Below are 17,170 nucleotides of genomic sequence, written 5' to 3' on the forward strand. Positions count from 1 at the left end.
CCCTGGAAAGGAAATCCTCCAACAGTTTCCTGAGCTTGTGTTGGGATACTTGTACTGTGCACAGGTGTAAATGACTGTGTGTGTGCTGTAAAGCTCTGGAAAATCAGGATATGCCTTTTGGCACCTTTTCAAACTCAGAGGTGTTGTTTTGCATGGGGAAAGAAAAAAAATTCCTACTTTCTAATGTTTTCTCACTGCTTGGTTGATCAGGATAGTAAAATTAGCTTTCCTCAGATAACAGATGAGACTGGAAATGTTGAAGAGTTGGAGGTGTCATGTAGATCCATCTGCACCAGTGTGATTTGGTCCATTGCTCCCAGTTTTCTTCCCACAGGGTTCTGTAAGCTGGATTTTGTTTGCAGTTCCAACTGAAGCAGAACTGACTTAGAACAAGCAGGGTAGGGGTAGTTCATTTACAGTGTTACATGCCCAAGTTTCTGATGTATATGAATGGGAAAAAGACAACACTTTGCTCTTAGAGGTTCACTCTGGATGTTTTTTTTCATGACCACACTTGGACTTTCTGCTGCAGTAAATAAAATGAAAGTGTAAATAACTGACTCATTAAAAACCATTTTATGTTAACTTGAAATTATGAGCAGCGGAGTGGTGAATATGTACTTCTACACTTCCACAGAAGATTCACAAAGTCTACTAAAAGATGCAGTAGTCCAACATTTCCTTTGTGGAAAATAAAGACGTTTCTATGTATCAATCCTCATATGTAGCTTGATTTAGTGGGGCAATATGGATATAATAAAATGGTTCCATTTACATCAAATGAGGCCCTTTGGAGTCTCACAGTAAGAGAGAGTATTCTTGTTCTTCCAGAGGCCAGGCAAACAGTAGCACATCAGGCCACAGTACAAATAATGCTCTCTGACACTTGAATCCATTCACTAAAATATTGTACATCAAAAAGCCTACATACATCGCATCCCCTGAATAATATCGTGCTCACAAAATTGTTTCTAAACTCTGAGGTGAGCAGCGTGATTCATGCACAAATCATGGATACAATATTGCTTTTAATATGCAAAATCCCCTTCTCTTCCATGTCAAGTGTGTATAACAGTGCTGTGATATTGGAAGGAGAGCCATTTCCATACCAATAGTTCAAGAAGTTTTTTATGTGCACCGTTAGGGATGTGCCATTAAAATTCCTCCTCTTCTGTTTGTTTTTTAGAATGTCACAGGCAGTTTGATATGTTATACCTGTTCTTTGTTGCAGGTGTCAGAAAGAGTCAGATCTTACTGAGGCCCAGGAATAAAACCTGGAAAAGAGTCAGAACAGGACAGCAGAACCAGTACCATGTTTAAAGTCACACTGCAGATGTATATACACAGTTCCACCTAGGATTTATGGCTAATGTAATTCTTTATTGGAAGGCTTTGACCTTGTTACGGATTCCTGGCAGCTTTTCCCCACTCTATTCATTACTAATGCAAGCTGTCAATCACTTTAGTTCTGCTTTGACATAGATTGTGGCTCATAGGAGTTAGTTCTGTCATTCTTTTTATTTCTTTCATCTTTCCTATCCTTTTTTATGGTCTTTAAAGCTGGAAGTATAAAAGGGTTATATGTATATGAAAAAAATCTGTTTCAGTAACTCTATCAACCTTGTTATAAACAGTCTTTGATTAAAATATTTACTTTTGAACACAGTAAAATGAGACTGTGGCTTTTTACATATAACATCTTGTAAATTACCCTCCCCCTTAAAATAAATCAGTACTTCTATTTGCATTACAGTGTTCAGGATTGATACAGGCAGATCAGCTGCCACATCCTGAATAACATATTAGAGAGGTTTTCCCTTTCCATATGTTTTGACATGAGAGAGCCATCATAAGTGATGTCTTAACTACACGTGCTAATGTTAGCTGAGGTAACAATTTCCACACCTTATTTCATTTCATTGACCTGGGTGCTGATTAATATTTTAAAAGGCTTGATACAGGTTTTCAGCTCCTGTGTCAACCCAATCTTTGAAAGTTTAGATTTGAATCCTACCAGCCTGATGATAAATAATTTAATACTAACCAATGGAAAGGGAGTGAACAAATCATTCAGAGCAATCCTTTTCTTTAAAAAGCAGTCTAATGGTAGTCATATATAGGTTTGAAGATAAAGATATGAACAATTCATTATAAAAAAAAGGGCAGTTCTCTTTCAAATTAGAAGAGAATATTACTTCCTGATAATGGTGTGAGAATAGAAGAGAAATAAAACTTCATTATTGAACAGTTATGATATTAAATTCTGACACTAAATATTAATCTGCTAGGTGCTGCTCTGTTATTATCTACTAGAATAATGAAGCAGCCCTTTTTTATGCAGAATTCAGTGAGTCCAGTAACTCCTAGTAAAGCCCATCAGGTTCACAGTTTTTCTGTAGAAATATACTCTGAAGGAGAGCTTGGGATAGCTTCTGAACAGCTGGAGAGGGTTTGTTCCTCTGTCTCTTCAAATAAAATGTAGTGAGGGGGAGAACAACAGTATCCCTACAAGAGTGAGTGTTGCTGGTAGATGTGATTGAGTGCACAAAAGTCTTACTCAGAGCTGGGTGCCCAATTTTCAGATTGCCCTGTGCAATCAGACTCTTTGTTCTCAGGAATTTGCATTTTAAATAGACAAGCAAGATTAAGGATAGGCCGCATAGTCTCTCTTTTACTCAGCAGGAACTGATGCACAGATGTATTTTCTTCTCAAACACAAAGCAAAATTCATCCAAGTCCAAATCCAGTGCCTCAACAGGAAGATCAACCACTCTGTCAAGTCTGTAGTCATTTTTCCAGCAGAGACCTTGGCCTTTCCAGATTTCATTGGTTAAATTTTCCCTAAATATAAGCCTGTGCAGTAAAGCATCCTTTGTAGGGTGCTGCTTCTAATGGAAATACATTGCCAGCATTGATGTTCTGTTGACTCACTGGTCAGTTCCCATCTATAATTTCCCACTGCCCAGCAGTGCTCTGCTTTCTCTAAGTTTACATTTTGATTTCTGGGTAGAGCAGTGGAACAAGTGGCCAATTCATCGTTACCCTAAAAAGGAAGGGTTGGAATGAATAAACCTATTGTTGGAGGGCACCATCTATTTGCCAAATTCTCTTCACAGCAATTAACATGACTACATCTAATTGATAAAAGGTTCAGGGATATAGCTAAGGACTTGGTAGGAATTTTTGTTCCTTGATGAGTTTTACTGCTGGAGTCTGAATTACAGATCTTTTTTTGCATCTGTATTTACAAGGCTAAAATTTTATTATTTTTCTTATTAGAGGTTAATGAGTTTGAGTATTTCACATTATCTTTGTTGTAGCTACCAGGTTTAATCTTGAAGATCATTTATTACAAAAGTAGAGTAAATGATATGTTGAAAACAATATAATAGTCTGGATGACAACAAGAACAAAAAAAAGTTTAAGCCACATATCAAACCTTTAGTTCTCTATACAGCATAATAATCCAGACACATAATAATGCCATGTCTGCTTTAATTGGCTTTGGAAAAATAACCTATGAATTAAAAAACAGACAAGCTGCAGGGTGACATTTAAATTTAGGCAGATCACTTGTACCAGGGAAATGCAGTGAAAGAAAGATGGTTGGTGTGTGATGAGCTTGATGCAGTTCCTCAACAGGAGCCATCAGCAGCCACACACCTGCAACTCTCAGCTGCTCTGTAGTTAAGTATGAGCTCAACAAAGGCTGAAACCCACTGGTGAACTGGTGTTTGTCCCCTCCTTCAAGGCATTTCTCATCTCATCCTTCATGCCCACCCTGTGCACAATCATGTGCCGGGCAGCACGGGACAGGGGAAGCACTGTGTGCTGCAAAAGCAGAAAAAGGGAGATGGGGGAAAGTGCTGCAGAACAGCTTCCTTCCAAATTTCTGCCAGATAATGCAGGTAGGTCTCTTCTGTCTGCTTCAACGTTGGGTAGCAGAAAGGAGACCAGCTTACCATTGTGCAGGCAACTAGAGACATCATCATGATCTCTGCAAAAGGTGGAGGTCTGGTTCCCCTCCCACCTGTGGTATGGGTGTCACTCCAGTGTCTCTCTTCCCCATGGCACAGGAGAAGCTCCTTGGGAGAGAGGTGAGGCAACCACTGATCCATCTGGCCAGAGCAGCGTGGTCCTTGCTGCCCAGTCACGTGTGCATCTTCCCTCCCAGCCATGGCCAGGGCTCTGGGTCAGGGCAGGGCACCTCTGACTGCCCTGCAGGATTCAGCCCAAGTGCTGAGCACAGGCCTTGGAAAACGGGGAAAACAAACTTAAAAGGGGGGAAAACTGATGTTTCTATTAACTGCAGAGAGGCCTTGCACTTAGAGAATGTGACAGGCCTGCACTGAGTATGGAGATGAGTGTAATACCTCTGATGTTTGCTTTGTGTGTTTGGATTGCAAGCTCTTTGGCCCAAGGACTGTGTCTCATCATGTATTTACACAGATCCCAGCACAGCAGGTCACTGGTCTCAGTAGGGGCCTCCAATCTCAAGTGATAATAATGAACTGGCTTTCTTCTAAGTGTTGGTTACCCAAACAATGCTGTGTTCCATTGTGCAGCATTGTTTTTAATAATTCTTTTTTCAGGTCACATGAAATAAAAACATTGTCCACCCAAACACTGAGGCACAATATGAGTGCTCCTCTCCTGCTGGGAAATAAAAATTCAAGAGTTTCAAATACCAGTGCTTCCTGCCCCCTTTAGTCACTTTGAGGACTTGTGTCTGATGATAAAATGCTTTAAATCCATTTTAAACCTTGTCTAGACTGGCATTCCTTGTCTGGATCTTAGCAACATAACAAAGCTTGCTTTGAAAGTCTCTTTGAGAGCCAACCCCCAGTTCATGTAGTTGATACCTATGTGAAGAAGCCCAGTTTATTTGTATAACAGTTGCTCGAATGCATGTTTGCAGAATCTAGCCCAACATCTTTTAAAACATGATTGAACTTTGAAGCTGAAGAAGTCTTTGGGAAGACTGCAAACCAATCTGGTTTTTTAACTAAGAGATGCATTTTATTTAGGGAAAAAAAAACACAGAAGGCAATCCAGAATCTCCACTTAACTCATTTTATTGGAAGCAAAGATTTTTTTTTTTATGCACTTGTATGTGAAAGATCTGTGTGGTTTTTTCTTCTGTACTGAACAACATCATAAGAAGTTGATTGTGCTTGCAGCTATGTACAAGATCTCTCTATCTTTAGTATGGTGAGATGCTAGGAAAGGCATTTTGGGTCTTATCTGATTGTTTTGCAAAGCATACACAGTTGCTCTCAACCCAAACTACATGATGAAAATGAATGCTTCTACTTCAGTAATGAGGATCAGGCAATGATGCCTTCAGCATGAAACTGCCCAGTGTAGCCAAGGCATAATTTTATTATCTCAGATGAAAGACAAATATGACCTCATTGTATTTTGTATGAAAAACATTATTTTGAGCCTGTCTGGTTCCTGCAAGCTTGCTGAGCTGTGTTATTCAGTAATGTTTGGCATATGCTAACTTTTTCTGAGGCTGGTGTGCAGAAAGAAAGAAAATAAGGCCAGGTTGGAGCTGCCATCTATTTCCATAGTTTTATTCTTCCCCTTTGAGTTCTTTGTCAGACAGCTGCAGTCTGCCACAGTACAACTCCAGTTGTTTTGTAAGCTGCAGAGGGTTGAACATCTCACCTTCACAGCCCTCTCACTGCTTGGATTGTGGGAACTGGATTTTGGCACAGATTAAACATTAATACTGCCATGTTCACCTCCATTTAGGATGAAAACAGAAAGAGAGAAGCTCTCAGGTTTAGGGAAAAAGTTGTCTAAATTACAACTTCAGTTTTCTGATAATCCATAAATAATACTTTTTTCAAGGTTGATGCCTCATTTCCGTATGTTAGAATGGAGTTGTCGTGTTTGAGTCCTGAGTTTGGGAATCCTTAGAGTGTTTTCTAATTTTTTGTTATTATTCTTGGAAATATTTGCAATGAAATAGGAAAGCTCAGTTTTCATCTACTGTTACTTATAGAAAATATAAGACCAAAATTACAATATGTTGAATTGCAAGGCAAACTCCCCTACAAACACATTCCCTTTTTCTCCATTCTTGTTTCCTTGTTTACTGGGGAAAAAAAAAAAAAGTGAAAGTGTATTTCCCTACATTTTCTTGAGTTTCACTGTAAAGGAGGGATAAAGGAAGAAATACAAATGCACAAATGGTTTCCAAAAACAATCACCTAAAATACAAAATCTAAGATCCATTGTAATTCATCAATGTTTAGTTTTCCATAATACTTTTGGAAATGCCCATATTTTTTAATCATGTGTTCTTTGAATTACCTGATACTTCCAGTGGAAATTTTCCAAGTAGCTCTACTTGAGTCAGTTGAGTGAGGAGCCCCTAGAACAATTAAAAAAAAAAACAGAAACAAAACCAACTATATGGACTTAATGAGCAACAAAGTTAGTGATCTGTAGCATTACCCAAGTGAGTAATTTTGTTTCATTAATGCACCCTAAAGCACCAAGCTGTTTTGTCAATGGGCACTGCAGGGCCATTGCAAGGCTCAGAGAGACAGTTGTGTTACCAACCGCAGTGTAAGCAATAGGTTTACCAACAAGGAGGGAGAGAGAAAGTAGCTCAGTGTAGGAAGAAAATTAAAGACCATCTATTATTGTCACAGAAGCCAGTGGCAATACTTGTAAAGATTCTAGCAGAGCAGGGTCACACATCAGTTTGTTATGGCTTTTCCTACTTCCAGTTTCTTGATTGCTGTGTTTTTTTAAGAGGGCAGCTTGATGCAAAGAGCATCTTGGTTTGAAAGGGGAAGGAAAGCATGTACCTGGCTTACTTGAATCCTTCTTGGAGGAAAGTAGAAAAGCAGATAGCAGAAACAGAGGCAAAGCATTGTAACTTCTAAGCATCTCTGGATCACTCAATATGGGACATGCACAGCATATGATATATTAAGGTGAAGTATTGAATATCCATAAAGGACTACTAGCAAATAGTGTCAATTTTCAAACACTTTGCTTTGTCAGCTTCACAAATTTAAAATCAATCATCAAAAAGCCTCTGTATAGATCAGCTGAAGAGACATAAAACCTTATGGTTATCTCCCTGACAAAAAAGTTGAAATTAAGGATGAGTTTATAAAGACTCAGACTGGCAGAATTCTGTAGTGCTAACATCTGGGGTCATCCAACCTCTCAGATTAGAAATAAATGCTGAGGAAAAACAATGACACCCAGTGCACTGCTAATAAATACATCTTAGAGGACAGTTGAACACATAGAAAAATAGATTTCACAGAGAGGCTTATTTTCAGCATGAATGCTATTTTCTCACTGCATTATCATAAACATGAGAGGAAAAAAGCTATAAATAAAAAATTCTTGGGCAGTCCCTGAAGACTTGTCAAAAATATGTAGTTTTTGTACACTGCAGTGTAAAAGTATTCATTAAAATTAATTTTTAAAATGCCCTGTCCAATATTAGTTGCCTGATGTCCTTCCTTTGATCATAAATTATAAATGAACTGGCAAAAAATGAAGAAACCATGATTCCATTAATGAATTATTTAAGTGTGATTGTTAGTTTTTGCAATCATTGGCCTAATAAGTCCAGGCTTGTGACACTGGAGTGTTTCTTACTTGAGGGTGATGGTGATGGTAACGTTATTAACATTATCACGTGTCCCATGAATCACAAACCCAAACAGCTCCTTTGGTGGCTCCGCAGTGGCACAGCCACTGGAGCTCTCACTGGGTCTGCACTGCAGGAGAGGGAGGTGGCACTGAGGGCAGTCCAGGGTTCACTGGGGGGCTCCCTCCAGGCAACACTTCAAAAGAGACAGGAGCACATTAAGAGAGGATCTTCTCCCCACAGCAGCCTGCCAGTGCCAGCGGCACACGCCACCGGCTTGGCCCATTCCAGCGGCGGCTCCGGGAGCTCCAGCGAGTCCGAGAGCAGCTCCGAGTCCGACTCCGACAGCGAGAGCAGCTCCAGTGACAGCGAGTGCAACGAGGAGTCGCGCAGTGCCACGCCAGAGGTAAAGCCACACTCAGCTCCTCCCCAGCGGGGGCTTGAAGGGGGAAGCGTGGAGGGGAGCGAAATCCTGCTCCCTGTTAGGGAGATGTCGGAGTTCTGTGCTGTTTGATGCCGTTCACTTTTTTTTGCCTTTACGGTTTCACATGTATGACCCACATACTCATTCCAGCTTTTGGAAGAATCTTTCTGGCCTACATTTGAATTGCTTTTAAGAAATATTTAGATTTTTGCCAGTAGCTAGAGAAGATTTTATTGACACAGTATTCAGCTGGGACTAAGGAAAGGCAACATGACAAAACTATGTCTTCAGGGACTAGCTAAACTTTTTAGTTGTATTAAATTTCTCCAGGGCCACATTGTAAACCAGATAAGGAAGCCTAATTAACCATAAATACTCCATAAATACTCCCATAAAACTAGCAGTCACCACTAGTTGACTGAAATAAAAGGGTATGTTAAAAAAAGTCCTCTTTTAAAGGGAAAAGCACTGCTTCTGTCTGAGATTTGTTCCTTGTCATTCAACCTGCAGCCTGAACCCCCCTCAACAAACAAATGGCAGCTGGATAAATGGCTTAATAAAGTGAACCCCCATAACAAGACCATCATCAACAATCAAAATGAACCCCACAGCGAGACCAGCTCCCAGGCCCAGAGCAACCAGCAGGCCGAAGGGCCAAACAAAGGGAAGCTCAGCAGCAGCCTGCCCCCGAGCGATTCCAAAGACCGGGCGATCCTTAGTCCCATCCGAGAGAAAGCCAAACCACGGGTTGCCCAGAAAACCCCAGAGGCAAAAAGCTCCAAGCAGAAGTCACCAGCTCATAATGAGCCAACTTCACAAAGGACTACTGGGAAAAAGCAACCCAAAAAGGTAGAAAGGACTTCCAGTGTAGAAGAGTATAACTGGCCCAAACCAAATAATACCAGCAACACTCCCAAAGAAAAAGACACACAGGAACCCCCCGAGCAGCCAAAGGTTCGAACTAAAGCAGCAGTTGGGAAGACCGCTCCGAGGAAAGAACCACGGACTAGCACAGGTCTCACTTCAGAGAAGAAAAAGTACAGAGGCCCCAGCAAAATTGTCCCCAAGTCCCGGGAATTCATTGAAACGGATTCATCTACTTCTGACTCGAACACAGACCAGGAGGAGAGCTTGCAGGCTAAAGTGTTGCCAGCCTGCACTGGGTCTGGCAGCAGTGTCAAAGTGAAGGACTCTGGCAGTAACATCCTCAGTGTAAGTAGTTTAACGAGCAATGGCAGCAACACATCCATTGACCAGACCAGCAATGACCTGGAGGAGCAGCTCTTTTCTCCCATCCCGATCGTACAAAACGAACTTCTGTCCCCACTGAGAGAATACGAAGAACTCAAATCTCTGTGGGTGAAAATAGACCTCAGTTTACTCTCTAGGATACCTGGACAGGAGACTTTTGAGACCACGCCTGTGAAAAGTGAACCGAGAGAGGCAAATGTGAAACACAGGCGACCATCTCGAGAGTCCCCGACCCCAGCAGCTGAAAAACCCTCCATAAAATCCAAAAGGAAACACAAGGTAAGTTGTTTTCATTGTTTAGAGGAAAACAGTGAGTTTCTGAGCACCCTCGGGGTCAGGACCACAACCAGTGATTCGTCACTGCACCTGCAGCAGGGCTGTGGGGAGGCATCACAGCACTGAGGCTTTACTGGTTTTACAGAGGACACTTAAAAGTGCACCAAAAATTAACATCAGAAACTAGCAGAAAGCAAACCCCAGCTAACAAAATCAATAAACAATGTATTTTTTTTTGAGATTTATCTTACAAGCTTTTTCACTGTATTTGCTCACTTACCTATTAATTTCCAGTGTTCTGTAATCTGCAGAAAGATCAAAATGATGAGTTCTTATTAGTACAGGTTCAGCCATACTCAGAAAATGTGACTTCTATTTGGAAGGCATTATGAATTAGGATTAAGGCGTTTCACCACTGGCTTAAACAGGCAGGGATTCATGAAAGTCAGTGGAATGGTGCTTGCTTATGCTCCTGGTGAATTTAGTTTTATATTGTTTTGTGGTATAAACAAATGGGATTCATAGAAATATAATTTGCCTAACTAGCTACTCTCTCTACACGGCTTCCTCAAAAAGCAAATATATTTTGACTGAAGGCTTTGTGTTTTATCATGTGCTTTAAGTTATTTATGCCCAAGGGCATCCTATTTTGTGGGATATGACATTGCACTTCAAACTAAATGTGTTTTCAGAAAAAAACCTGAAGTTTTGTATCATGAATGAATTTTTGTAGTCAGTTTTCCCATCTGAAATGCTTGTGCTCTGGTCTGTCTGAGAGAAGTCATCATAGCGTATTTTATTTATACCCCAAATTTTACAAATCTTTGTGAATGTGACTTCAGCTTTCTGTTCTAGTGGACTTATTGAAATCCTGAGTTTGAGCAGTCCAGTGGTAGGAGAGAGTTAATACAAGACAAAGACAGAAGATGCCAGGCAGACACAGGGTCTGCTCCCCTGCCTACATGAGTCACTGCACTGGCTCCTTCCCTGTTGAATTAAGTGGAAATAATCACATGAGTAAACTCAGCAGGTTTTTATTCAATTTATATTCTAGCTGTACACTTAAGGTAGAGAGGTAAGAAGGAAGGAGAAAAGAAGAGGAGGAGGAAGTATAAATGTCCATGCTTATGTGTATGTATAAGTACACCGGCGTGCATATTAACTATACAAAAAAAATCTCGCTAGGTAATTCTTGCTAGTGTCTGTATGATAGAGAAGGAATCTTGACTAAAACACAAGTGTAGTATTGGCAACTAAACTGAGAGTTCCCAGGAGATAAAAGAAATAACGGGTTATATGAGAGTTGGAACCTCCTAATTTCATTAACCGAGACCGTGAATCAGAAAGTAACAAAATGCGCAATCTTGCTCTGGGCCTGTGCAAACATAAGCTGGGCTCTGAATCAGCCCCTTCAGTTGCAGTATGATTGTTCATTGCTACCCAAAGGGAAACAAGCCAATTAGGATGACTTGAGGGTATATCAACAGTTAAAGCAGGGTAGGGAGAGACTGATTTGCGTTTCTAAATCATGCTATTAAAAGATTTATTTTAGCCATCTACTAGTGGGCTTGAAGGCTGATATGAAGGTTCCAGTGACAGAGCAATAATCAGCTTTGCTTGTATCATCCTAGTTCAGGCACAAAAGTCATGCATCAGGGAGTCTTCCAAAACAAATTTAAACGAGCTGTTACAGTTAATGACTACCCCAGCTCAGTCCTGTACTCTTAGTCCTGTTAGGAATACTTACTCAGGGAAGTTTTCCCATCAATTTCTGTTAGGTCAATGAGTAAAAGCTATTTACTTCAGTAAGGTTTGGTGCTATCTAGTCATTGCATCTGAATTATTAATTAAGTTCCAATGCACTACAGAAGATAACTTCAGCACGTGAGACATTTTGCTTCCTAATTATCTGCTACGTCACTTGTTATATGACTTCATTTCATGTTTGGAGCAGGTTTAGCCCTGATTTCCGGTGATTTTCGTTTCTCTTAAACCAGTATTTTAATTGCTGCTACTATAAAGGAAATTCAGAGATTCCTGAGACCCTCTTAATAGCCAGTGAAGTTGTTTATAAATGCTGGATTTTTTATGCTCTACCTCTTTTTATTAAAGCAGACAGAAGGCCTGGACACCTTTGTTGAAAGCAAGAAGCCACGCCTGGAGGACCCTCCAGCTTCATGCCTGCTCCCACCTTGTATCTCTCCGATACCGAACCACAGAATAACCAGCACTAAAGAGTAAGTTCTGGTTTTTTGACATAACATTCATGAGGGATTTCACAGTACTGTTCAGTAAATGTCTTTGGTGTAGATGGGCTTTATAGCCCATAAGCATAAGTGACACAGCATTGGTATTCTTTTCCATCAGGAACAGAATCCATATGGTTTTGTCCATCCTTCTGATGGACTGCAGGAATTCAGCATGCTGCCACAATCCTGCTGTACTCTTCAACACACATTGCATTCTCTCAGTGTTCTTTCTTGCCTCAGTCATCTTTAACCTCTGTGGACAGAGAATCTCACTAAAAGTGGGATTTATTTGATTGCCTGGAATTTATTTTTTTTAATCATTTTCATAAGAGACAGTTCTCAGTTTTATTGAATGAAATAGTGACTTTGCCGTTCCGTTAAGCAGCTCTTATTCTTTTAGCTGTGTATCCAGAAATGCCAGGGGTGACCATCCTAAATGTTTCAGACATACGTGCTCTGTATTTCAGCAGACATACCATCTGATAAGTTTGTGCCTTTTGGACTGTCTTACATGGCTATAATGCTTGAGCAAACAGGTGCCACCTGAATAATGGTTCTGATTATAGAGCCACAAGATTAACATTCTGTAAATAACCAAAGAGTCCGATTCCCTTCTGTTACAATTTTGTGCTTTTATAGTTTTGAGATGAGGCAATTCTTTCTGCTTTGGGACAAGCAAAAAATCAAAATCACAATGTGCTTCTGAAAACAATTTGAGGGTAGTAGTAGTTAAATTTGGATAAAGCACACTAATTTTAAAACCATTAAAGAAGGTTGACCATCATTTTGTTTATACTGCTGTAATTACAGAGTAACTTCAGTCCTTGAACTAAACCCTCATTCTGCCACTGAGAAAATCAGAATTGGAGTCTGGAAAAGGCAGATGACTTGAAAGTTTCAATGTCGTCTGTAACGTGTTGCACATTTGATAAACATCCTGATGGGTGTTGCCACATTATCATTGCTAGAAACACAATGAACAGAGATATATTGCTGAAGGAATCAAGGATTATCCATCCCCAACACCTCCACAATCCATTAAAAAAAAAAAATCTTTCTATTCTTGTCACCAGCAGGCCCTAAGGATCCACCCCCAACCTGATGTTTCTTAATTTGAGCTTGTTTTCCAGGTCATTAATTTGATTCCTCAGAGCTTTCAAGCCTTTGGTATTCTCTGTTAAAACATAATTGTGTCCATCAATAGTTATTTCCATATGCTAGTTTTTTCTCTCATCTGCCTCAAGTTCTGAAACAAAATTTCCTGACTTTTCCACCACAGTAACTGAGACGTGGCTCACACTGCAGTTGTTATAAGTGTCTTCTGAATTTGCTTGAAACAAACGCAATATTTTTTGATAATTCAGGTTTTCAACCCCCAGAGACCTGCAACTGAATGTAGATCATTGTATTTCCCAAAAGATCAGGGAGCTGGATGAACTGTATGAAGATAAATTTCTGGAGAGCCTCAGATTGTTTTTAAGCAGTTGGGAATGGTTCTCTTCTCCAGAGGGTAAAGTTTTAAAGGAAGGCAGAAGAAAGTCCACTGTTCAAGGTCATGGGGGAAAATAACACTTCAGGGGTAAAAGGTTGAAAGACAGGCTTTGCCATTTGCTTCTTTATTCCCAAAGGTTCTAAGTTTTCTTTCAGAACTCTTAAGTCTCTACATAAGGACTTTGAGAAACGAGGGTGATTCAGCTACAGGTGTGGTGATCTTCATCCCTTAAGAAGGTGTTAAGTTCCAAGATATTCTCACTCACTAGGAACCTTAGGTCTCTCCCTTTAGAACTTGATCCCTGTGCCAACAAGCCAAGTTCCCCAAGGCAGACTTCAGAGATTTGCACTGGGCTTTTTTATTGGTACAAGAGTGTTTTCACAGAAAGACCATGATCTCTGGGCCAAAATTCAGAGACATTCAGGAGTCTGGAGGAATCAGGGAAAGAGAGGTCACACCTGTGCTTTTGCAGCTCCTGTTGGCTGCCTTGCTATGGTTTAGGCATTTGGATACATTTCTCTCATAATCTTTCCTTAAATATATGGGCTCAATAAAGCAAGAAAAGATGCACAATTAATTTTTAAAGGGTCACATGTCTAATAAGGCGATTAAATGCCTAATTTCCACAAGTTTCTATCACTAGACATACTGAGTGTAGAAATTTAAAATAAGTTGTGAGCTTAAAAGGCATTTGCACAACCAAAGAGTGGGTTTGTATTATGTAGTCATTGCATAAGCCATAGTTATCTCTCTGTTAGTTCCTTCCCTCACACACTCTGGGGCTGATGCCTTTTCCTAAATCTGACCTGACACTTAAAATATAACTATTCATACTATTACCACTGTATTTTCCTTATTTCTGATACTTCCTAGCAAATGAAGGAATAGATGATTCAGTGTTTTGTCCAATTCATAGTAATACCTTGAAACGCTGCTGCAAGGCTGGATTTTTGTCAGATCAGCTGCCTGCTTTGCAGCAGAGGATTATTTATTTATATTTACTTGCTTGCCAGACCAATTTTAATTTAAGCATTAATTGTATTTGCTGCTGAATACCTTTTATATCTGAATAATTGATCGGTAGACCCAGGCTAGACAGAGAACTATTCACCAACATTTGGCTGTTTGTGGCAACACAGAGAGTTATTTGGTGATGCAAACTGTGAGTCTGAATTTCAGACTGGACTCATACCAGTGAATCATGCCCACCATCTAGCAGGCATGCTGGAAGTCTGTCTGAGGCAAGCATTTCTGCCTGTTTTTCAAGATTTCCCATTCCCTTTTGTTTGACCTTTAGCTGAAGATGCACCTGTACTTGGCAATATATATTAGCTGATCCCTTGGGGAGTCAGAGCAGCATTCATTGGGGTTCCTTCATGGTAGAGGCAGCCTTCACATCTCTGACAATGACTTCAGCTTCACTCAGTTGCTGCCATTTGGTCCAAGCTAATGTGGGAGTGACCTTTCCCTGTGAACCCCCTGCAGAAAGTCAGATACACCATCAGTGTGCAGCATTTCATTGTGGACCAGGGGAGCAGAGGCAAAGGAAAGCCAAGTGACTGGTATAGATAGTGGCTTTGTCTCGCTAACAGGCCAGAGATACCACTGCATACCACAAGGAGTGGATAAAGAAAGAGCAAAGAAAAGCAGCTTGAAATGTGAGAGTAGCTGGAAATTCTCCCTTCTTCATGCACTGACCTCTCCTTGCCTGCTTGCTTGCTTTCAAAAAAAACAAACCAGGATGAAAAAAAAAAAAAAAGCAGATGGGAAACCTTCTACTTCCTTGATAATTGGCCTTTTCAGACACAAAAGATTAAACCCTGCAGCCACAAGACCATCAGTTCTGCTTGTAGTTTTTCCTTGCACTTTTATTGTGTTTCTCCCTAGATTTTAAATATATTTTAACTAACAATCATGTCAGCAAATTAAACCATTGAGTCTCGGTAATTATTGCAATAAATTCATTCAAAATTAGCGATTACTGCAATCAAAGACCAGTTTCTTAGGCCATTAACAGCCCAAAGCAAAGTGACAATCTGGTTAACTGCTGGTAACAACCTATTTCATGGAGGTTATTGTTAACATAAATGCTTTAGAGTAAATCTGAGGGAGGTAACATTGCTAAATAAATTATCATCTTAATTCCTGCAAAACCTCATAGGATTAAGTGGGCAATAGCAGAAGAAAATTAAAAAAAAAAACAGACAGAATTATAACTGCATTGTTAAGTCTTCCCACCCACAGAATGACTTGTGTTCTAGAGCTGAGTAGCTGCACCTATGCCTTGGTTTGCTCCATCTTATATTTGAGTCCAAAGATAAAGTGAACTGGTGAAGTTTTAAGTAGTGAAGTTTTAATCATGGCACCTGCAGCCTTCTTAAGTTTTTGTTGTACTACCCTCTTAATCCCTTCAGCTCTGTGTAGCACCTGAGGAATGTTGCATCAGTTGCTTTATATGTCTCTTAAATTTCCTCATGCAGTGGTAGACTTTGTGGACAGAGAATTAGCCCCAAAAATAGCCACAGGTGCACTGAGGAACCTCACTTGTGGTGTAGGGTCAGATCCTGAATGGGACTTGTTCAGTGTCTCCCATTCTGTGTTTCTTCAGATGAGTTTGAGATAGAGCTGCAGACTCAGTTGTTCTCCCCTTTGCAGAACTGTCCTGGGGAAAAAGAACAGCTCCACACTCATCTGTGCACAGTGGCACAGAAAACAATTTTACTCTGTGCTCCCACCCATGCATGCATGTTCAGGGGTCCCTGTGAAGGGCGTGTGTTTGGGAGGCAGAGGGTTTGGGTTCTGCTCCTGGGTTCATTAACTTTGTCTGCTTTGCCTTTGTACAACCCAAGAACACATGCATGCTTTGTCAGGGCAGTGCTTACCCTCCTTTGGAAAACTTTCCTCTGGAAAGAGTTCAGAGTGTTATTGTGCTATAACTATGGTAACTTGTCTGAGTTCCAAAATGCCCTTTGGGGGTCAGAAAGCTAACAGATGGAGCTTTGAGTGAGAACTTTCTGGAGGACATATTGCAGGACCACATGTGCATAAAATCAGTCTCCTCGAAGAACTGCCAGCCTATTCCAACATGGTTGCTTTCCTTTGATCTTCTTCGGGCCCATGTGTTTTCCAAGCAGGACAGCATCCATCCCTGTCCTAATGTAAGGCAATATGAATTCTGGGCTCATTTTATTTCTTCATCTGAAGATCTTTAATATCAGAGACTTTCAAATAAGATATTTTTAACTCTGCTTCAGTTGAATTAAAATAGTTTGGGGTAGACAAGCTATAAAACCTGAAACATGAGGAGTTTGTTTGATTTCACTCTGTGATTTCACAGACAGGTTAAAATATTTCTGTATCACCAAAGGCCCAAAGTAGGGGAATAACCAAAGCAGGTGTAGATATTGATACTGGTGGTGAAACTGCAGAAGAGGCTAGACTGAAATGAGAGAGCTCCAAAATAAGGAGTAAGGAAACCTGGGTTTTCTCCTCTTTTCCTGGTTACGGTAAGGCAAAGTAGATCTATAATTCCTGACACTGACTGAAAGTGTGAACAAAACATAAATTCTTGTTGACTTAATTTGTTATTGAAATTTTAGTCAATAATCATGAAAAGTAAATGATCATGTAGTGCAATATTAGATGTCTAACAAAAGATTAAAATTCAGGTTATCTTCATTGACTGAGCTGGGACAGTACCTGAAATAAAAATCTATGAGTAGATTAACGTGTTAAACAGTCAGTGGGGTGTTGGGTTTGGTTTTTTCTTTTTTGATGGATTGGAGTGGAAAAAGGTCTACCAGGCTTTTTTTTTGTTTTTACTGTGTATCACAGCTGCCATTTCTAGC

At 40.2% G+C, this 17,170-nt stretch overlaps 1 protein-coding gene across 1 annotated transcript in view; it reads left to right on the forward strand.

The window, feature by feature from the left end:
- Positions 1-17,170, forward strand: part of AFF2 (ALF transcription elongation factor 2) — a 302,951-nt gene that overhangs the window by 253,543 nt on the left and 32,238 nt on the right. The window contains exons 10-12 of the mRNA XM_064669750.1: positions 7,874-8,036; positions 8,565-9,584; positions 11,694-11,818. Of these exons, the coding sequence (XP_064525820.1) occupies positions 7,874-8,036; positions 8,565-9,584; positions 11,694-11,818 (1,308 nt within the window). The remainder of the gene's footprint in view (positions 1-7,873; positions 8,037-8,564; positions 9,585-11,693; positions 11,819-17,170) is intronic.

This window comes from Pseudopipra pipra, chromosome 13 (genome assembly GCF_036250125.1).
Source record: "Pseudopipra pipra isolate bDixPip1 chromosome 13, bDixPip1.hap1, whole genome shotgun sequence".
Taxonomy (NCBI): domain Eukaryota; kingdom Metazoa; phylum Chordata; class Aves; order Passeriformes; family Pipridae; genus Pseudopipra; species Pseudopipra pipra.